Here is a 21,261-nt window from a genome sequence, read left to right as displayed (position 1 = left end):
AGGATAGGCAAGGAGGGTTAGAAGCAGAAGGATTAGTTACACAGAAGCAGCCCAGGGAGAAACACACTCAGACAGACAGACACACACACTGTCCTATCTATGTTTGTGTTCTCATTTTTATACATCTCAGCAAGCCTATGAGTGAAGGAGCCAGCACCACTGTTTTCTTTTCACAGCCTATGATCCAGTTTTTCTCACTAAAATATTCCAGCTGGCCTCAAACTAGCACACCAGGGATGGGACCTCAACCACACCCCTGGGCAACCTGTTCCAGGATTTCACCACGCTCACTGTGAAGAACTTCCTCCTAATGTCCAACCTAAATCTCCCCTGCTCCAGTTTCAAGACATTGCCCCTCCTTCTGTCACTCCAAGCCCTCCTCAACAGTCTTTCCCCCCAGCCTTCCTGTAGGTGCCCAAAAGCAGGCAGACACAGGAAGAAGGCAACTGGGGCTGTGCTGTGGGTTTTTGTAGCCAGATTAAGGCAGCTTTAAAAACCAAACCAAACCACCAGACACCTCCCCCAATTCTGAATTTCAGAAAAGAAGTGCAATGGCTTCCAGTGCCCAAATGGCACCTGCATCCCAACCAGCAAGCACTGCGATGGCATCAACGACTGCTCTGACGCCGCTGATGAGCAGCACTGTGGTGAGTACTGGGGCCATGGGGAGCTGGTAAAGCCCTGGCAGCGAGGGCTGACAGCCCTCACGGTCTGCCAAGCCTAGCTCTGTCTCACTGGGAGAAAAGCCCTGCTGAGATAATGGGAAAGCCTTAGTTAGCATTCCTGAGCCCCCTGGGAAATCAGTTGGTCTGCAGATGTCAGCAAAAGGCACAGTAGGCAGGGCTGTGATGGACAGGGAGGGTGTGCTGTCAGGAGCTGTGCTCAGGGAGGTGACCAAACCCTTCCTGACATCTGTGCCAACCCACCTGCTCCCCAGTGTGTTACCTGGCCAGGGCAGCCTGCGCAGGGGCAGAGCTCAAGCAATTGGTGTTGGAAACTTTCTGTAACTTCCTCAAATCCAGCTGCTGCACTCAGGTCTGTGCAGATCACAGTGAGTGGCATTCCTGCTGCCTGCCAAGGACAGCAGAGATGCCATCCCCTCTCCTGCTCACCTGCCATTTCTCCAGAGCCTCTGTGTACACGCTACATGGATTTTGTCTGCAAGAACCGACAGCAGTGCTTGTTCCACTCCATGGTGTGTGATGGCATCATCCAGTGCCGAGATGGATCAGATGAGGATGCCAACTATGCTGGCTGCTGTAAGTGTGATCCTGTGCATCTTTGTGAGAGGAGGGTTGAATAGAGCATGAAACTAGAGGCACAGAGAGGAGAAGGCACTTGCCTGGGTAGTAGAAATCTGCCAGATCTCCCAAAAGATGCCTCTGGACTGTAGTGCTCTGCTTGTAAATCCACGATTGCCTCTGAGTGTTCTGCTTCCTTCCTCCTCAGCAGTAAGCTTCCCTCAAAGCTTTGCTCTTTTCACTAAGTCTCTGATGTGTCTCTGTGCTTCCCTGCAGCCCGGGACCCCGAGTTCCACCGGACCTGCGACCAGTTCAGCTTCCAGTGCCAGAATGGTGTGTGCATCAGCCTGGTGTGGAAGTGCGATGGGATGGATGACTGTGGAGACTACTCAGATGAAGCAAACTGTGGTGAGCAGTACCTCAGGGTCTCTCATCACCATAGCTCCAGCCTTCTTTGAGTTCCAGTAGCACAGAGCACACTTGTCTTAGAATCATAGAATCAACCAGGATGGAAGAGAGCTCCAAGCTCATCCAGTCCAACCTAGCACCCAGCCCTGGCCAAGCAACCAGACCATGGCACTAAGTGCTCCAGCCAGGCTTTTCTTGGACACCTCCAGCCACAGCCACTCCACCTCCTCCCTGGGCAGCCCATTCCAATGCCAATCACTCTCTCTGCCAACAACTTCCTCCTAACATCCAACTTAGACCTGCCCTGCCACAACTTCAGACTGTGTCCCCTTCTTCTGTTGCTGTTTGTGTGTATAGCGTTCTGCTTGCACCTCGCAGGGTGTCTTACATGGAGACCAGTAGCATTTTCCTCATGTTAAAGGTAGGGTAACTAAAGCACAATGAAAAATCCAATACATCTGGCATGTACTGTGCTTGCCTAAGTCGTATGTGACCATATTTACTCTGCAGATTCCCAGCCTAAAGCAGCCAGGCAGTTTGCAGCCAAACTCAATATTTGCTGCTGTTCCCTGGGTAGCTGCAGGAGCTGTACCCAGCCAGACAAAGCAGCTATGTCTTCATTTCAGAGTTGCAGGGTTTACTTCTCCATTTCTGCCATGCTCTGTTTGAATTTTGCTCTGCTTCTAAGATCATAGGCAGTATCTGGCCACAAAGCACTCAGCATGCAGACAGTTGGCAACAAGAATGAGGATGCTGGAGGTGAAAAGGAAGGACCCTGCCTGTGCTGTTCTGGCAAATGGAGTGGTGCTCTCTGAGCTAGCTGTAGCTTGGCCTGAGGCACTCATGCTGAGCTGTGTTGAAGATTGGTGAGATAACACTGGGACTGATAGGAATCTCCTGTCCTTGTCAGAAAACCCAACAGAGGCCCCCAACTGCTCCCGGTACTACCAGTTCCAGTGTGGGAATGGGCACTGCATCCCCAACCGCTGGAAGTGCGACGAGGAGAACGACTGCGGGGACTGGTCCGATGAGAAGGACTGCGAGGGTAAGGGCACAGGGCACACTCATGGGAGTCCTGGCCAAGGCTGGGGGCTTCAGACTACCCCCATGAATGAGCTGTGTGGGGCTGATTCATCTTTTCACTCTGTTCTTGGGAAATCCTGATTAAGAGCTGTGCAGATAGCACACAAGTCACAGATCACAGGATGTCAGGGGTTGGAAGGGACCCAAAGAGATCCATTCCAACCTGCCTGCTAGAGCAGGACCACACAATCTAGCTCAGCTCACACAGGAACACATCCAGACAGGCCTGGAAAGGCTCCAGAGAAGGAGACTCCACAACCTCTCTGGGGAGCCTGTGCCAGTGCTCTGGGACCCTTCCAGTAAAAAGTTCCCTCTTGTGTTGAGCTGGAACCTCCTGTGCTGCAGCTTCCAATTGCTCCCTGTCCTATCCCAGGGAGCAGTGAGCAGAGCCTGTCCCCACCTCCTGACCCTAACCCTCAGATAAACATTAGATCCCCTCTCAGTCTTCTCTTCTCCAGACTAAGCAGCCCCAGGTCCCTCATCAGGCAGTGCTCCAGTCCCCTCATCATCCTTGTGGCCCTCCCTTGGATTCTCTTGAGTAGATCCCTGCCCCCTTAAACTGATGAAACCATTGAGCCTGCAGTGCTTTACCTGCACCCCATTTCCCACTGCTGATAGCAGCTCTCACCCTAATGGGAAAAGCACAGCTTAGAGCCCATGTAGCAGAAGAGGCCTCTCAGGTCAGCTCTGAATGGTGTACTTTTAGGTTCTCCAGTTCATCCCATCACTACCTCGACCCCACCAACGTGCTTGCCCAATCACTTCCGCTGCAACAGCGGTGCCTGTATCGTGAACAGTTGGGTCTGTGACGGCTACAAGGACTGCACCGATGGCTCTGACGAGGAAGTCTGCCCTACTACACGTAAGTTTTAACCTTACCCCTTCCCTTGTTCTTTGGCATCACATCTGCAAGGTCTGTCAGCCTTTCAGGCTCAGAGTTTTAACAAGTTCAAGTGCCAGGTTCTGCACTTCGGCCACAATAACCCCAAGCAGTGCTACAGGCTGGGGACAGAGTGGCTGGAGAGCAGCCAGGCTGGGGATGCTGGTTGGCAGCTGAACATGACCCAGAAGTGTGCCCAGGTGGCCAAGAAGGCCAATGGCATCCTGGCCTGTGTCAGGAATAGTGTGGCCAGCAGGATCAGGGAAGTCCTTCTGCCCCTGTACTCGGTGCTGGTCAGGCCACACCTTGAGTGCTGTGTCCTGTTCTGGGCCCCTCAATTTAAGAAAGATTTTGAGGTGCTTGAACATGTCCAGAGAAGGGCAGCAAGGCTCGTGGGGGCCTGGAGTACAGCCCTGTGAGGAGGGGCTGAGGGCACTGAGGGTGTGCAGCCTGTGGAAGAGAAGGCTCAGAGCAGAGCTCATTGCTGTCTACAACTACCTGAAGGGAGGTTGTAGCCAGGTGGGGCTGGGCTCTTCTCCCGGGCACCCAGGGACAGAACAAGAGGGTACAGCCTCAAGCTGTGCCAGGGCAGGTTTAGGCTGGACGTTAGGAAGAAATTCTTCACAGCAAGAGTGACTGGCATTGGAATGGGCTGCCTGGGGAGGTGGTGGAGTCCCCATCCCTGGAGGTGTTTAAGAGGAGGCTGGATGAGATAGTTAGTTCCATGGTTTAGTTAATTAGAGGGGCTGGGTGCTAGGTTGGACTTGATGAGCTTGAAGGTCTTTTCCAACCTGGTTAATTCTGTGGTTCTGGGTGTGGCCACATTACAGGGCTCAATGTCACTGGTGTAAAAGCCCACTGTCTCCTCTCTCCTTTGGATCAGACCTTCTGCCACCTGCTAGGACACAACTCCAGCTTCACCTGTGGCATCAGTTACTTCTGCAGCAGATGCCTGCTCCAGTGTCACATCTCAGACTGTATTGGGTTATGGAGGGCAGGCCAGCAGTGTGGGTTTCCAACCCAACGCCCATGCTGAAGGTCAAAGAGGGTTTGTTCTCGCTGTGGTCCTTGCTAAGGCTTACGCTGCTCTGAGCTGGAGGAGAACAACTGCTGCAAACCGGTTGCTTTTCTGGCCCTCTGCAGTCAGGAGAGAGGATGCTTAGGCTGGTCCCAGCAGAAGCCATCCACCTGCTGGATGGGAGGAGATTGCCATCTAGTGGAGCCGGGACCTGGGCACAGCTTTTAGTCCTTCCCGCTGGCAGCGGCTGCCTGGCCGTGCCATGGGTTGGTTTCCTCACTCTCTGCTTTGCACAGGACCCAATGCGACAGCCACCTCCCCAGCACTGCCGGGACGCTGCAGCAGGTTCGAGTTCGAGTGCCAGCAGCTGCACAAGTGCATCCCCAACTGGAAGCGGTGCGATGGGCTGCGGGACTGCAAGGACGGCACCGACGAGAGGAACTGCCGTGAGTTGCGGGCAAGGGAGAGCATTTGCTGGGCTCAGGCCTTCTGGAAGCTCTTTGTGATGACAGGGAAGCCACCGAGGAGCTTCACTGCTGGTGAAATCCTTGTAGGAAATGCAGTAAAAAAGAAATGCAAAGCCCCAGTAATCAGTGCCATTCCCTTCAGCAGTCCATTTGTTGTTTTCTGTGGGATAAGCTCCAGGTTCTTCTGGTGCCACCACGCCAGAAGATGCAGGCAGAGCTGGACAGCCTTATCCCTGCCACGCTCTGCCTGACTTCCATCTCTGTCATGCAGCTGCCAAGGCATCTTCTGAAGCGGCACTGGCACTGCTAGCAGCCCAGTGCTGGTGAAGGAGCTTTCCTGCCTTGAGCCCTAAAACCATTCTGCCCTTTCTGCCCTTTCAGCTACCCACAGCACCCTGTCGTGCCCTAATGGTTATAAGTGTGAGGATGGGGAGGCCTGCATCCTGCTGACAGAGCGCTGTGATGGATACCTGGACTGCTCGGACAGCAGCGATGAGAGTAACTGTACTGGTGAGCAGCAGCCCTCTCCTAGGTCTCATGTCCTGCTCTGTGTTGCTGGCAGGCAGATGTGCTCTCCTGGATACATGACCTTTCATTCACAACATCCCCTAGGTGTATCTGCCCCTTTCCTCCTCACTCATGTATAATCAGCTGGGACAAGCTTCCTTAACACACTGACAATTTATCTTCCTGCAGCCTCAGACACAGAAAAACAACTTTAGGATGGGTAGGAGCAAAGCTGTGTGCTTTTATGTGGCCCACAAATGAAGCAATAACCTCCAGCTCTGCTCTCCTTTGCAAGGTGACCCCAGGAACCATGGCACATGTCCTGCTGGTCCTCCCACACTGGCCTTCGGTGGCCCTGCGGAGGCAGACAAGAGGCAGGCAGCAGCCCACCCTGAGCAGATAACAACGATCAATCACTGTGTCTGGCTAGCCACGAGGTTCAGCCCTGTGCCTGCTGAGCTGCTTGGGGGGTTGAGCATCAATCAGGGTGTAGTTCTTTAATTAAGTATTGATTGGGACAAGCTAGCAGCCCAGGGAATGAGGAAGGAGCTGCCAAGATTCACAGCTCAGCTGCTAAGCCAAGGAGAAAACTTCTCATTTCCCTTGGACAGCTTATTCTGCTGTGCCAGTCCATGGACCTGCATGCCTGCTGGGTCTCCTTTCCAGTTGGGTAGGGAAAGTGAAGCAGTGGCAGTTTGGCTCCACTCTACTTGGTTTCTGTATGGCACTGGGAATGAAGCTGAGCACTCTTGCAGCTCCAGCCCTCAGCGCTTGGATGTGAGCTCTAACACGTGATACCCGGAGCGAGAGAGCAGAGAATGGTCTAGCAGGAACAGGGCATGGATTTGGGCCAGTGCAAATAAACACCAGTCCCCACCACTGCCAGTCCTGAACTTTGTGGTGCTGTTGTTCCCTGAATGCCTCTCCCAAGGTCAAATGGCAGATCCACCTCATGTCAAGGCAATCTCCAGACTGCTGCTTAATTACCAGCTTTTGCCTGGGTCCTTCTGCTGCACACGAGATGTGATAAGGAAAACCACACAAAGACCCTGAGTGGCTTACAGTGAGAGCACAGATTCAGTGCATAGGTAGAAGACTGACTTGGTTTGCACTGATCTGCTTCCAAAATGATATTTGAGAGTATTTCACTTTCTGTAAGGGAAAGGACTTGCTTGGATGGTGCAGCATAAAGACCACCAAGACATTCTGGGGAGCTCCAAAAGCACCAGGGCTCTAAAGTGCTTTCTGATGAGCTTTTCTACACCCACCTAAATTACACATCTAATTTGAATGGTTCACCTACTCCATTCATACTTCCTACCACCACACGTTGCTCGTGCCATGATCATAGCTTCTGTTTCTGTGCTGGGCAAGGGGTTTGTTTCTTTGCAATAGACTAACTTTCCCTGTTGCCTGCTTAGATGACACCATCGTGTACAAAGTCCAGAACCTCCAGTGGACTGCTGATTTCTCTGGTGATGTCACTCTGACGTGGGCTCGCCCAAAAAGAATGTCCTCGACCTCCTGTGTCTACAACGTCTATTACAGGTACCCTGTACATGTCTGTTGCATGACTCAGTGCTGTCTGCATCAAGTAAACCGTGGGAAAGGCATAAGCACAGGCATCATTGTGCCCACATTTATAGCAAAGCACCAGAGAAGGGCCATGAGGATGATCAGAGGGCTGGAACACTTCTATGAAGACAGGCTGAGAGAGCTGGGGCTGTTCAGTTTGGAGAGGAGAAGGCTCTGAGAAGACCTTATTGTGGCCTTCCAGTATCTGAAGGATGCCTACAAGAAACTGGCACAGACTGCCCAGAGAGGTTGTGGAGTCTCTTTCTCTGGAGACTTTCAAAACCCACCTGGATGTGTTCCTGTGTGAACTCCCCTGGGTGATCCTGCCTTGGCAGGGAGGTTGGACTTGATGATCTCTGGAGGTCACTTCCAATCTCTAGAGTTCTGTGATTCTGCCAAAGTGGGGAGGGACTTTTTAGGATGTCAGGATAATGGGACTGTGAGGAATGGAGCAAAACTAGAGGTGGGTAGATTCAGACTGGATGTTAGGAAGAAGTTTTGCAGCATGAGTGTGGTATGAGCCTGGAAGGGGTTGCCCAGGGAGGTGGTGGAAGCCTCATCCCTGGAGGGTTTTAAGGCCTTGCTGGATGTGGCTCTCAGCAATCTGATTTAGTGTGAGTTGTCCCTGCCTGTGGCAGGGGAGGCTGGAACTAGATGATCCTTGAGGTCCCCTCCAGCAGTTCTATGATTCTATGCAAGCTAGGCCTGAAAGACTGAGAGATGTGCAGCACAGTTCTGTTTGAAAGATCTTCTAGTACTTGGTTGCAAAGGGGATCCAAAATAGCTCTAACTAGGGGGCATTTGTGCAAAGCTGTGTTTGTTTCCTCCCTGGCTGTTTACTCAGTCACTAATCTGGCTATATTTGGGGTATTTTTTTCCATTTGAGTCTTCTCTTTGTGGGATGGATAACAATGAGAACAAAGTCAAGAAGAAATTAGAGCACAGCAGTTGGAGAAACCCTCAGAGGACAGTGAAGAAGCTATGTTTAGTTCAGGCTGTTGAAGAGCATCTTTTCAAGCCCTTGGTGTGGCTTTGCTGGAAACCAAGCAGCAAGCTCTTAACATGCAGAGAGATGGTTTCAGCTCCTGACTGGAGGGCTGTGACTCTCCCTTGCAGGATGGTTGGTGAAAGCATTTGGAAGATTTTGGAAACTCACAGCAACAAAACCAACAGCATTTTGAAAGTCCTCAAGCCTGACTCTACCTATCAGGTGAAAGTCCAAGTGCAGTGCCTCAGCAGAGTCTACAACACCAATGACTTCATCACCCTCCGGACTCCCGAAGGATGTAAGCAGACCTGCGTGGTCCTGTCAGTCACCTAATACATTCCACTTCTGCTTAGAGGGTTACAAACAAAAAGAGTCATTCCATGGGCCTGGGAATTGTGTTGGGCTGTGAAAAAGGACTGTGGGCTCCTGCAGTGAGTCACCAACCTGCCCTCTTTCTTGCCCATGACTTAGTGGTTTAATATCACTGGGAAGTTCATCTCTTCTTACCACGCAGTGAGGAGCCCATGGGACTGTCAGTACTGCAGAACTTTCTAGCTACAGAGGGGAAGTCAGGCTAAGGAAGGGGTGCAAAATAAAGCAAAGAGTTTTCACATTATGAAAAAGGCTTAATTTCTCCAGAGCAGGGGTGAAAGGAACTTGGGACACAACTGAGGAGTGAGACATCTCCCATGAGCCAGCATCACTTGGTTATTCCCACACTGTTCCTGCCTTTCAGAGAGACTCTGCTTTTCCCTGTGTGATCCAGACACACACCTATATCACTGACATGTCTGTTTCTCTTCCTAGTGCCAGATGCTCCCTTCAACCTTCAGCTGTCCCTGAAGAAAGAAGCTGAAGGAGTGGTGGTGGGCTGCTGGAGTCCCCCCATGAATGCCCATGGCCTCATACGGGAGTTTATCGTGAGTCCTGCTGACCAGATGGGGCAAGTCCTGATTGGTGGTGGCACAAGGGAGGCTGTTGGGACTCAGCAGCGTGGACTGGTCTGGTTGAACACAGCTGTCTGCACAGAGAGGTGCAGGCCACAGATAGGGCATTTTGTGTACAGGAAATCTGAGAGCACTGAGCAAGTTGGGAGAAGAAATGCTGCAGGGCTCTAGGTAGTGATGCAGCCCTCAAACACATAATTTTGCTTCTGACTTTCTAAGCTTTCACACTTCTTTCTACTGATGTTTTGACACAGAGAGACCTGTAACCTTGTTGACTCTGGAGCCCTCATTCCTTGTTTTGGTGCTCCTAGGTGGAATACAGCAGGAGTGGATCCAAAGAGTGGTCATCCCTTAGAACCACCAGGAACTACACTGAGATCGAGAACCTGCAGGTCAACAGCCTGTACACGGTCAGGGTGAGTGCTGCAGAGCTGTGTCTGTGCATGCTCTCCTTACTGCAGGGTGCTAAGAAATGAGGCTGTTAAAATCCTGCCCTTTACTGGCAACCCACAACGGGGGCTTGGCATTTGCTCTGCTAACACACATAGTTCCAAGGCCTGAATTAAGGCCCTGGGTTTGCTCCTTCTCCCAGAAGGCCAGACTGTATTAAGAGACCTGCACTGCTAATTGCCCATTCCAATGTCACTGCAATTGCACTGGATCTAGGCCAGAGATAAATTTGGGCCTTACTGTGTCACTGGGAAAAGAAGCAGATCTGCCTGTGGGGAATGTATGCATATGGGAGAGGCTGGGTAATTATAGACAGAAATGATTAGGAGAGGAAATGAAAAGTCTGCCCAGTGAGCCCTGGGAAGTACAGGCTCTGCCACTGTCCATCCTCCTCGTGCTGACTGAGCTTGGGTTCATGGTGGGGGGGGATAGCAGCCCCCCACTCCCCAGGAATCACTGTTACTCTCACAGCCAGTTGGAGCAAGTCTTTCCTCCCATGGTGTTCCTTCCTGAACTCGTCTTTAGAACTGGATTCAATACCTGGGCTTCACTGGCATGGTTCTTACCTATGCTATGGCCAGAGGAGTCTAAAGCTCCTTATCTTGGTGGATCCTTCATAAGGATCTCACAGGAGAGCAGTTATCTTCAGAGAGGACAAGCCACCCTCCTCTTAGATTGCTTCAATTGACTTAAGTAGTCTGCCTTATCTCTGTAATAAGCATTTTATTGCCAAGTAATTAAGCTATTGTCTGCTTCAAAGTCCTTTTCCCAAGAGCTCTGCCACCTCCATAACCTTGCTCTAACCTCATTCTCTGTTTACATTATACAATGTTGGCTGATGTTAACCAACCTTCTTCTTTGAAAAGGTTGCTGCAGTAACTAGTCGAGGAGTGGGAAACTGGAGTGAATCCAAGTCCATAACCACCATAAAAGGCAAAGGTAAATGTTGCTGTTTCAATCAACTTGAACAACATAGCAAAAATGCAGAGTGTAAGCCTGAAGTGTTGGCTTCAGCATGCACAACCACCTCCTTGTCCTTTAGTCTTCCCTACTGAGCATTTCACACTGTTTAACAGCTTTGCTGTACTGTTTCAATTAACCTGGGCTACCTCAAGGTTCAGTGGAGAGGCACAATAGTCTCTGATTCTTCCTCTGAGCTCTGTAGCACACTGGATGGATGTACTGCCCTGGAAGTGGTCGGGAAGCCTGCTCAGAATGTGCCCCTTTCTCCAAGACTGCAGTTGGATTCCCTCTGACTGACTTAGGCTAGATCCTACCCTCAGATAGGCAAGATGTGTTACCATCGACTCCTTTGCTGTCTCTGGCTGAAAGGCTGCTGCTTCATTCTTCTCCCTCTGTGATTCTCCCATCCCTATGATGGTTTCTTCACCTCATGTAGGTTAAAACACTACAAGACCACTGTAGCTCCCAGGTACTATCACAGTATTGCAGTCTGACAGTAGACAAATTCAAACATCACAGTAAATCATTTCTTTCCAAACTGTTTTTAGCCTTTTAGCCTTTGTGTTTGTGCCAAGATTTTTTTCCAACCTGTATTCTGATGTCAAAATAGTCTGCTGGTTTGTTAGACAAAAGGGCATCCTCACTGTGGTGAAAGGAGAGAGAGCACTATGCTAACAGAATTGCAGGACTCAGACACTGTGAAGTGCAGGAGTGCTCAGAAAAAACAGAGGTAGAAAGAGCCATAATAACTTCCCCTCGCGTTTTGCATGAGCATTTGGCAGCCAGCCCCAAGAGTAGCTCCTGAGCTCCTTCACCAGTTCCTCAGAAGGCCAGAAGCTGTTAACTGGGCTATGGGCTTGTCATAGAACCATCGAATCAACCAGGTTGGAAGAGACCTCCAAGATCATGCAGTCCAACCTAGCACCCAGCCCACTGAGTTCAGAAGTAAAATACCTGTGCCCTAACCTCTCTGCTTCCAGCCTGCATCTAGTAAGGCACAGGTAAGGCAGTTTTTAGGTGGTTGACTAAAAAATGATGGAGGTGCAGCATGTCAGTACCTTCTGTGAGGGACAAGAGTTGGGGATTTTCAGCCTGGAGAAGAGAAGGCTTCGAGGAGACCTTGTAGTAGCCTTCCAGTACCTGAAGGGAGCTACAGGAGGGCTGGGGAGGTCTTGTAACAACAGGACAAGAAGTAATAGGTTTAAACTGGCAGAGGGGAGATTGAAACTGGATGTTAGGAAGAAGTTCTTTATAGTGAGGATGGTGAGACATTGGCACAGGTTGCCCAGGGAGGTTGTGGATGACAGACAGGGAGGGTCATGAGACACTGGCACAGGTTGCCCAGGGAGGTGTTCAAGGCCAGGTTGGATGAGGTCTTGAGTGACCTGATCTAGTGAGAGGTGTCCCTGCTGATGGTGGGGGATTGGAACTGGATGAGCTTTGAGGTCCCTTCCAGCCTGAACTGTTCTGTGACATGGAGACAGGCAAGGGTGGGATTGGAAGGATGGGAGATTCCTGGTGAGAGGAATGAAAGCCTGGATTTCACCTGTCCCCTCTGACTAAGTATTTCATTAACAGCTACTTCTCTTTTTCCTTCCAGTCATTCCTCCACCTGTGATACACATCGAGAGATACAGCGAGGACTCCATAAGTTTCAGCCTAAAAATGACTACTAACATCAAGGTAAGAGTTTTGCCTTCACTTCTGAAATGAAAACCCATTCAAAGCAAGGCCTGCCTTGGGTAAATGGTTAATACTGGGTGGGATAACCTGTCACCTATTTAAGTATTGCAATGCCTTTGTGAAACGACTCAATTCCTGCCAAACCAGCTCTTACTACTCACAAACCATCCCAGCTCTCTTGATTGGGATAGCAAATACAATGCAGATGCTTTCAGCAGTGTCTCTTTCCATGCATTCAAAAGCAGCTGAACTGAGAGTTTGCATTGTGGTGCCCTTGCTCCTTGACAGGTCAGCGGTTACGTTGTGAACATCTACTGGACGTTTGACACACACAGGCAAGAAAAAAAGACTCTGATCATAGAAGGAGAAAAGTCCATCCAAAAAGGTAAATCCTATGCAAAAGGTAGAGCTCTGCTCCAGTCAACCCCAAACAGAAGGGTTTGTGGAAGGCTGTAGGATTATTTTTCCCCCTTTCTCTGCAACTGGTAGTTTCTGTTTAGGAGAGAGTGAATCTTGAGAGGACAAACCAGCAAATCCTTGGCCTCTCTTCTTAGGACCTGGAGATTTCAAGGGGATTTGGGATTTATCCCCCAGAGCTGCAGTAGCCTTTTTCTCATCACACAGGATTTTGTTTGTGGTTCCTTATCTACTCTGCAAAAGGTCAACAGTTTTTTGGGCTTGTATGCAGAACATGATTATTTTCTTGTTTGGGAAAATCAGTGATGTGCACAATCTAGATACAGAAAAGCACAGGCTAGGTTAGGTACCAGAGTGCTTCTGTATGAAGGAAATGGCTCAAAGTGAAACCAAACACAAGCCAAGAGGGGCAGGCTCCTGCCTTATCATTGAACCATAGAATGTCAGGGGCTGGAAGGGACCTTGAATGATAATCCAGTCCAACCCCCTTGTCAGAGCAGGATCACCTAGAGCAACTCACACAGGAACATGTCCCGATGGGTTTTGAATATCTCCACAGAGGGAGACTCCACAACCCCCCTGGGCAGCCTGTTCCAGTGTTCTGTCACCCTCACAGTGAAAAAATTCCTCCTCATGTTTACATGAAACTTCCTCTGCCTCAAAGATTGCTTGATGCTGCTGACCATTGTGCAGTGCTCTCACCCTGCCTTTGCAGGGCTTTGCCTCATCTAATGGTGCACGTTTCTCTTCTTGCTCAGTGACAAATTTGACAGCACACACCCCCTATGAAATCTCTGCTTGGGCTAAGACAGAGCTGGGTGACAGCCCTCTGTCTTTTGCACATGTGGTGACCAGTGGGACAAGACCTGCATCACCAAGTCTCAAAGCCAAGGCCATCAACCAGACTGCGGTGGAGTGCAGCTGGACGGGACCGAGGAATGTCGTAAGGCACCAACTCTTTTTGTTCTCAGCAGCCAGGATAGGGTCTAGTTCTGAGCCTCCAAACACAAGGAGAATCTGAATCAGGGTTATTTGTAGGGATTTAACTAAAAGGCTCTGAAAATTTTATGCTCAAAGAAGAAAGGAAAGCACCTGCTGCCCCTCGGACAGAGCAAGGAGTCTTCTCGTTGTCTCTTTGTCCAGCCTCTGCTCCAGTGGCTGCAATACAGACAGCCTGATGCTCTGGTGGTCTGCTGTGATGCCAGAGCTTAGCCCAGGATTTTAAGGTGGGGGGATCAGCTGTGAGTGGGTAGACTGAACCTGAACTTGGGCAGGAGAGGGTGCTCGCAGCAAAAAACGTCTTTGTGTCTTGCCCCTCTAAAGCCAGTGAAAGTTTGGGTGGATGCTCTGGGCCATGCCAAACTCTGTATTGTCCCTGTTGTGCTCTTCCTCCATAGGTCTATGGCATCTTCTATGCAACATCCTTCCTAGAGCTGTATAGGAGCCCCCACAACACCACCACGACCTCCCACAACGTCACGGTGCTGGTGCAGCGGGACGAGCAGTACCTGTTTCTGGTAGGCTCCTTTTCTCTCCCCCCTGCTACCTGCACTGCAGGCTCTAGTCGGGTGCTGAAGGGTGCAGGCACAGGCTTAACTGCTGCGTCATCCCTTCAAGGTCCGTGTGATGTCTCCCTACCAAGGGCCACCCTCTGACTACGTTGTGGTGAAGATGATCCCTGACAACCGGCTGCCCCCTCGGCACCTCCACTCGGTGCACACAGGGAAGACGTTCGCGGTCATTAAGTGGGAGTCGCCTTACGATTCACCCGACCAGGACATGGTAATGCCTCACAGTGCCTTCCCCTGCCCCTCTGCATGCCAAACCCTGGCCCAGAGATCACAGGATGTGAGGGGTTGGAAGGGACCCAAAGAGATCATCCAGGCCAACCCCCCTGCCAGAGTAGAACCATACAATCTAGCTCAGATCACACAAGAACACATCTGCATAGGCCTTGAAAATCTCCAGAGAGGAGACTCCACAGCCTCTCTGGGCAGCCTGTGCCAGGGCTGTGAGCCTTACAGTAAAGAAGTTCTCCCTTGTGTTGAGCTGGAACCTCCTGTGCTGCAGCTTCCATCCATTGCTCCTTGTCCTATCCCAGGGAGCAGTGAGCAGAGCCTGTCCCTGCCCCTCCTGACCCCCAGCCCTCAGAGATTTATGGACATTGATTAAATCCCCTCTCAGTCTTCTCTTCTCCAGACTAAACAGCCCCAAGTCCCTCAGCCTCTCCTTATCAGTTCCCTAATCATCCTTGTAGCCCTCTGCTGGACTCTCTCCAGCATATCCCTGTCCCTCTTCAAGTGGGGACCCCAAAACTGAGGTACTCAAGACAAAGTCTTACTAGGAGAAAGTAGAGGGGAAGGAGAGCCTCCCTTGATTTGCAGACACACTCTTCTTAATGCACCCCAGGATCCTATTATCCCTCTTGGCCACAAGGGCCCATTGCTGTCCCATGGATGTTCTCCACCAGCGCTCCCAGGTCTCTCTCCACAGGGCTGCTCTCCAGCATATCACTTCCCAACCTGTACTGGTGCAGTTTGTTATTGCTCTCCAGATGAAGGACTCTGCACTTGTTCTTGTTAAACTTCATTTGGCTCCTCTTTGCCCTGCTCAGTCTGTCCAAGTCTCTCTGGATGGCCTCACAGCCTTCAAATGTATCAGCCAAGCCTCCCAGTTTGGTGTCATCAGCAAACTTGCTGAGCCCTCACCTGCTGCTGATGGAGAAAGGAGTCTGAGATCAAGTCTGCTCTCCATCTAAACAGTCATCCTCAAGATGCTGACACCTCTGAGCCCTGTGTTTCCTCTCTGCATGTTACTGGCCATTAGCTCAGGCCTGTAATGTTCACTCTGCGTTTAAAAGACTCAAGGGCTGAGACATCTCTTGCTGTCTGAGCCTGGAAGCAAACTTGGGCATGTGCTAAAATGCTTTTCTGAGCTTTGGCTTTGCCCTGGAGTCCAGGCTGGCCAGTGCCAGCAGGACAGGCGTTGGGCCAAGCCAGGCTGCAGGCTCTGCCTCCCTCTCCAGCCACGCCAGTGCAGCCCCAACAAAGCTGGGCTCTGTTTTCTGGCACGCTGGCCTGCAGTCAGGTCTCGCTCCACTGGAGGCAAGTCATTTTCTCAGCAAGCTTTCTGCTCCTCCTCTGGTCCAGAGACTTTAATGGCAAAGGTATAAATCTTCCCAGCAGAACTGGAAACTTTGACAGAGCAGCAGTTTGCATTGCATCCTTCTGATTCATTGAGAAACACAACCTGAGAGATTCCCCTCCTGCCCTTATCTGTGCCAGCAACTGCATTTGCTGTATCTGTAAATGCTGCTCTTGGGCAGGGATCCAGCTGGGCTTGGAATCTTGCTTCTGCAGAGTGCAGGCATGGTTTAGTTCCAGTTTTGTTCCCTCGCATCCAGTGCCCTGCCGTGGTGTAAGCTGACTGGCGGCAGCCTGCAGGGAGGTCAGGGCTTTCACTCTGTGCCTTTCCTCCTCCTCCTCCAGTTGTATGCTGTCGCAGTTAAAGATTTAGTAAGAAAAACAGATAAAATCTACAAAGTGAAAACACGAAACAGCACAGTGGAGTACACCATAAAGAAACTGGAACCGGGAGGCAAATACCATGTGATCGTTCAGCTGGGCAACATGAGCAAAGAATCCAGCGTGAAGATCAACACAGGTAAAGGCAGGAGTCCTGCGAGCTGGGTGCCAGGCTGAGTCCTTGCAGCGGCGTCCACTAGAGGGAATCCAGCACCCGTCCAACACACCACGCATCCCACCCCTCTGCTGCTTGGAGGCTGCAGTAGTGGTTCTGCGTTGCTTAGTCCTCTCCCACAGCCAAAGCCAAGTTCTGAGAGGCCTCCTTGCGGCTCCCTGGGAAGGCAATTAACCCCCCCCCCTCCCCCCCAAAAAAAGAGCAGCAGCGGAGAGGAAACCTCTCAAGTGACAGCTGGGGAGTTTTCAGCCTGCCTAGGTGGAGATGAGGAAGACACCTGTTTGGCTGAGCTCTGCAGTCGCACCGTGAAGGACCTTTATGGTCCTGCCATAAAAACCCCACAGCTGACATGCCCCAATAGCCTCTCCTTCAGCACAGCCCTTTCCTGAGTGCTGGTCACTGAAAAATGCTGTTTCAGAAGTGACCCCCTTGCAAAAGAAGTGTCCCTCCCCCCTTCAAACCTGCCACTTTTGTCCTCCTTTGCAGTTCCGCTGTCTGCACCAGATGCCTTAAAAATCATCACAGAAAATGACCACATTCTGCTTTTTTGGAAGAGTTTGGCACTGAAAGAAAGCAATTTCAATGAAAGCAGGGTAAGTGGTGCTCCCTGCCCCATCCCTACAGTATCACAGTATCACCAAGGTTGGAAGAGACCTCACAGATCATCAGGTCCAACCCTTTACCACAGAGCTCAAGGCCAGACCATGGCACCAAGTGCCACGTCCAGTCCTGCCTTGAACAGCTCCAGGGACGGCGACTCCACCACCTCCCCGGGCAGCCCATTCCAGTGTCCAATGACTCTCTCAGTGAAGAACTTTCTCCTCACCTCCAGCCTAAATCTCCCCTGGCACAGCCTGAGGCTGTGTCCTCTCGTTCTGGTGCTGGCCACCTGAGAGAAGAGAGCAACCTCCTCCTGGCCACAACCTCCCCTCAGGTAGTTGTAGACAGCAATAAGGTCTCCCCTGAGCCTCCTCTTCTCCAGGCTAACCAATCCCAGCTCCCTCAGCCTCTCCTCGTAGGGCTGTGCTCAAGGCCTCTCCCCAGCCTCGTTGCCCTTCTCTGGGCATGCTCAAGCATCTCAATGTCCCTCCTAAACTGGGGGGCCCAGAACTGAACACAGTCCAGGCAGCGTTTCACAAAAACCTGGGCTGCAAGGTCCCTGCCAGGCCTCTCACAGACTCCTTCCAACACTCCAGCACAGCTCTGCTCTCCTGTGTGTCCTTGAGCAGCCCTCTGTGTAGAGCTCGCTTCGATTCATGTCGCAGCTAAGGCACTAAAGCTGACAGATCCAATCGGTCACCTGTTCGGAACACAGTTATCCCCCAGGAACAGGTCAGCTGTCACCTGGGAAAGGCCTGGGAGTGGGACACTGCCCTGCTCTGCTGGGAAGCACATAAATAGCATCTGAGAGTTGTCATCATTTAGACCTTGACAGAAAATCTGTGCTGTGTTCTCTGTCAGGGCCTGGGCAGTAGCAAACTCCCCCCTCAAAAGCCATCACTGGTACTGGGCTCTGTTCTGAGCGGTCTCAGGTGGACGCTAGGAACAGTGAACCAGACAGACCCAAATCTTCTGTCTGAACTGGCCAAGGGCAATGCATGTTCACAGGGATGCCTGGAGGAGGCTCCACGTTGCTCTCTCCTGGCAGATAGCCCAGCACATCACTAGACCTCGGTGCAGGAGCAGAAACAAGTTTCAAAGCCCTGTCAGAAGAACCAAACCTGACCTCTGGGGCTGAGTGATTTGGGGTTTGTGTCTTTGTTTTCCCAACTCTCAGGGCTACGAGATTCACATGGTTGACAGCCTGATGAACATCACTGCCTATCTTGGGAACACCACGGAGAACTTCTTCAAAGTTTCCAACCTGAAGATAGGTCACAACTATTCCTTCACTGTTCAGGCCAGGTGCCTGTACAGCGGGCAGATGTGTGGTGAGCCAGCCACACTTCTCTATGATGAGCTAGGAACTGGTGAGTCCCTGGAATTCTCCTCATCTTCTTTAGCAGAGACTAATGAAAGGCTCACAAACTCACTACAGAAATGTGCTGTTGGTTGCAAATGGCATTTGCAGAATCAGAATTGGTTTGATTGGAAAAGACCTCTAAGATCATTGAGTCCAACCACTGACCTCACACCACCATGGCCATTAAACTGACCTCACACCACCATGTCCCAGAGTGCCATGTCCACACCTTTATGAACACCTGCAGGAATGGTGACTCCACCACCTTACTGGGCAGCCTGTTCCAATGCATGACCACTCTGGCAGAAATGATTTTGCAATCTCCAACCTAAAGCTCCCCTGACACAATTTCAGGTCATTTCCTCTCATCACAGAATTAACCAGATTGGAAAAGACCTCCAGGATCATTGAGTCCAACCTATCACCTAACCCTTCTAATTAACTAAACCATAGCACTAAGTGCCTCATCCAGCCATCTTTTAAACACCTCCAGAGATGGTGACTCCACCACCTGCCTGGGCAGCCCATTCCGATGGGCAATCATTCTATCACATGGTACTAGGCAAAAGGGCCCAACCCCCACCTCACTCCAATCTCCTTTCAGGGAGCTGTAGAGAGCAATGAGGTCTCCCCTCAGCCTCTTCTTCTCCAGACTAACCACCCCCAGTCCTCTCAGCTGCTCCTCCCCAGCCCTGTTCTCCAGACCGTTCCCCAGCTTTGTCACCCTTCTCTGGACACCCTCCAGCACCTCAGTGTCTTTCTCATAGTAAGGGCCCCTTACTTACCTTATGAGGTGTGGCCTCTCCAGTGCCGAGTACACTTCTCTCCCTCCCTCCTCTTAGGAGAAGACTCTTCTGTAGCAAGAACTGGTAGATCTACAGACGTGGCTGCCGTCGTGGTACCGGTGCTGTTCCTGCTGCTGGTGACCCTCGGCATTGGCTTCGTGCTGCTGTACATGAGGCACAGGCGGCTGCAGAACAGCTTCACTGCCTTTGCCAACAGCCACTACAGCTCCCGGCTGGGCTCAGCCATATTCTCCTCAGGAGATGATTTAGGTAAGTGATTGCTGGTAGCCTTAAGGATGTGACATCAGCACAAGACCTAGCTTTGCTATCCTGCTTTTGGCCATGTTGGTGAGACACTGGGAGGGGTAGCCCAGGGATGGTCGTGGATGCCCCATCACTGGAGGTATTCAAGGCCAGGCTGGATGAGGCTTTGGACAACCTGGTCTAATGGAGGTGTCCATGCCTGTGGCAGGGAGGTTGGAACTGGGTGATCTTGGAGGTCACTTCCAGCCCAACCCATTCTGTGAATCTGTGATCACAGAATCAAACAGGTTGGAAGAGACCTCCAAGGTCACCCAGTCCAGCCTAGCACCCAGCTCTAGCCAATCAACCAGACCATGGCACTAAGTGCCTCATCCAGGCTTTTCTTGAACACCTTCAGGGAATGGAACACTTCTCTTACAAGGAGAGCCTGAGGGAGCTGGGACTCTTTAGCTTGGAGAAGAGCAGACTGAGAGGTGACCTCATCAATGTTTATAGATACGTGCAGGGTGAGGGACAGGCTAAAACCAAGAGTTATCCAAAAGCAGGGACAGGATAAAACCTAAGGGCTGTACAAAAGCTGTCCAAGGGACGGTCCAGGCACAACAGAAGCCTGCTGGGCACTCTATTAAGGCAGAAGCTCTTTCAAGATGGGAACTCTCAAGGCAGGAACTCTCAAGGTGAGAACCTTTGCTCATCCTTTTTTCTAGACAAAGTGTCCATTTACCATTTATGCTGGCACAAAACCACAGCCAGTCACCAGCCTGATGCCAGTGCAGGCTACCCCATGGGCCAGCCCATGTGCAGGGTGGCACCTTTTGCTGCCCCCCTTCAAGCCTGCAGGGCAGGGGGTGGGGAAGCAGGTTTTCAGTCCTTTCTTCTCCCATTTAAACCCACGGAGTGAGAGGGAGAAGAGAGGAATTTGGAGTATCCCAGGACACCCCCTTCCATGAAACACTGAGAGCAGCATAACAGCATTCTGGGTTTGTTTTTCAGGAGATGAGGACGATGAAGCCCCAATGATAACTGGATTTTCAGATGATGTTCCCATGGTCATCGCATGAAGCCTTGTTTCTGACTGTAAAAAAAATAAGAGAAGACATGCAATAAGAGAAGACAATAAAATAAGAGAAGACAAACAATAAGACAATTAGAGAAGACATAAAAATTAGAGAAGACAAAAAGTAAGAGAAGACAAAAAGTAAGAGAAGACAAAAAGTTAGACAAAAAAAAGAAGACAAAAAAGACAAAGAGAAGATAAAAAGACAAAAAATAAGACAAAAAAAGACAAAATAAGAGAAGACAAAAAAAAGACATAAAAATAAGAGAAGAAAAAATAGACAAAAAGAAGATAAAAAGACAAAAAAAGACAAAATAAGAGAAGACAAAAAAACCATAAAAATAAGAGAAGACAAAAAATAGACAAAGAGAAGATAAAAAGACAAAAAATAAGACAAAAAAAGACAAAATAAGAGAAGACCAAAAAAAAGACATAAAAATAAGAGAAGACAAAAAATAAGAGAAGACAAAAAACAGACAAAGAGAAGATAAAAAGACAAAAAATAAGACAAAAAAAGACAAAATAAGAGAAGACAAAAAAGACATAAAAAGAGAAGACAAAAAAGAGAAGACAAAAAGTAAGACAAAAAAAAGAGAAGACAAAAAAGACTAAGAGGAGATAAAAAAATTAGACAAAAAAAAGACAAAAGAGAAGATTAAAAAAAGAAGACAAAAAATAAGACAAAAAAGACAAATAAGAGAAGACAAAAAAAAATAGAAAAGAAGAGAAAAAAAGACAGAAAAATATGACAAAAAAATAAGAGAAAAAGTAAGAGAAAACAAAAAGAAGACAAAAAATGAGAAGACAAAAAAAAAATGTAAAAAAAAAAAAAAACAAACAAAAAAAAAAAAAAAACCAAAACCAAA

The 21,261-nt window shown here is 50.1% G+C and overlaps 1 protein-coding gene across 2 annotated transcripts in view; it reads left to right on the top strand.

The window, feature by feature from the left end:
• The window catches only part of SORL1 (sortilin related receptor 1), a 62,451-nt gene extending 41,407 nt beyond the window's left edge, over nt 1–21,044 (top strand). For both annotated transcript variants that reach the window (XM_064173314.1, XM_064173313.1), the window contains exons 27-48: nt 540–647; nt 1,128–1,259; nt 1,518–1,649; nt 2,560–2,694; nt 3,439–3,594; nt 4,927–5,076; nt 5,479–5,607; nt 7,026–7,152; nt 8,296–8,465; nt 8,975–9,087; nt 9,426–9,530; nt 10,431–10,503; nt 12,128–12,210; nt 12,499–12,595; nt 13,386–13,570; nt 14,025–14,144; nt 14,245–14,409; nt 16,116–16,290; nt 16,813–16,919; nt 18,104–18,296; nt 19,132–19,344; nt 20,332–21,044. In XM_064173314.1, coding sequence (XP_064029384.1) covers nt 540–647; nt 1,128–1,259; nt 1,518–1,649; nt 2,560–2,694; nt 3,439–3,594; nt 4,927–5,076; nt 5,479–5,607; nt 7,026–7,152; nt 8,296–8,465; nt 8,975–9,087; nt 9,426–9,530; nt 10,431–10,503; nt 12,128–12,210; nt 12,499–12,595; nt 13,386–13,570; nt 14,025–14,144; nt 14,245–14,409; nt 16,116–16,290; nt 16,813–16,919; nt 18,104–18,296; nt 19,132–19,344; nt 20,332–20,399 — 2,936 coding nt within the window. In that variant the 3' untranslated portion in view covers nt 20,400–21,044. The remainder of the gene's footprint in view (nt 1–539; nt 648–1,127; nt 1,260–1,517; nt 1,650–2,559; nt 2,695–3,438; nt 3,595–4,926; nt 5,077–5,478; nt 5,608–7,025; nt 7,153–8,295; nt 8,466–8,974; nt 9,088–9,425; nt 9,531–10,430; nt 10,504–12,127; nt 12,211–12,498; nt 12,596–13,385; nt 13,571–14,024; nt 14,145–14,244; nt 14,410–16,115; nt 16,291–16,812; nt 16,920–18,103; nt 18,297–19,131; nt 19,345–20,331) is intronic.
• The last annotated feature ends 217 nt before the right edge of the window (nt 21,045–21,261 follow it).

This window comes from Pogoniulus pusillus, chromosome 38, assembly GCF_015220805.1.
Source record: "Pogoniulus pusillus isolate bPogPus1 chromosome 38, bPogPus1.pri, whole genome shotgun sequence".
NCBI lineage: Eukaryota > Metazoa > Chordata > Aves > Piciformes > Lybiidae > Pogoniulus > Pogoniulus pusillus.
The sequence above is the reverse complement of the archived record's forward strand: the minus strand, read 5'-3'. Positions and strand labels throughout refer to the sequence as shown.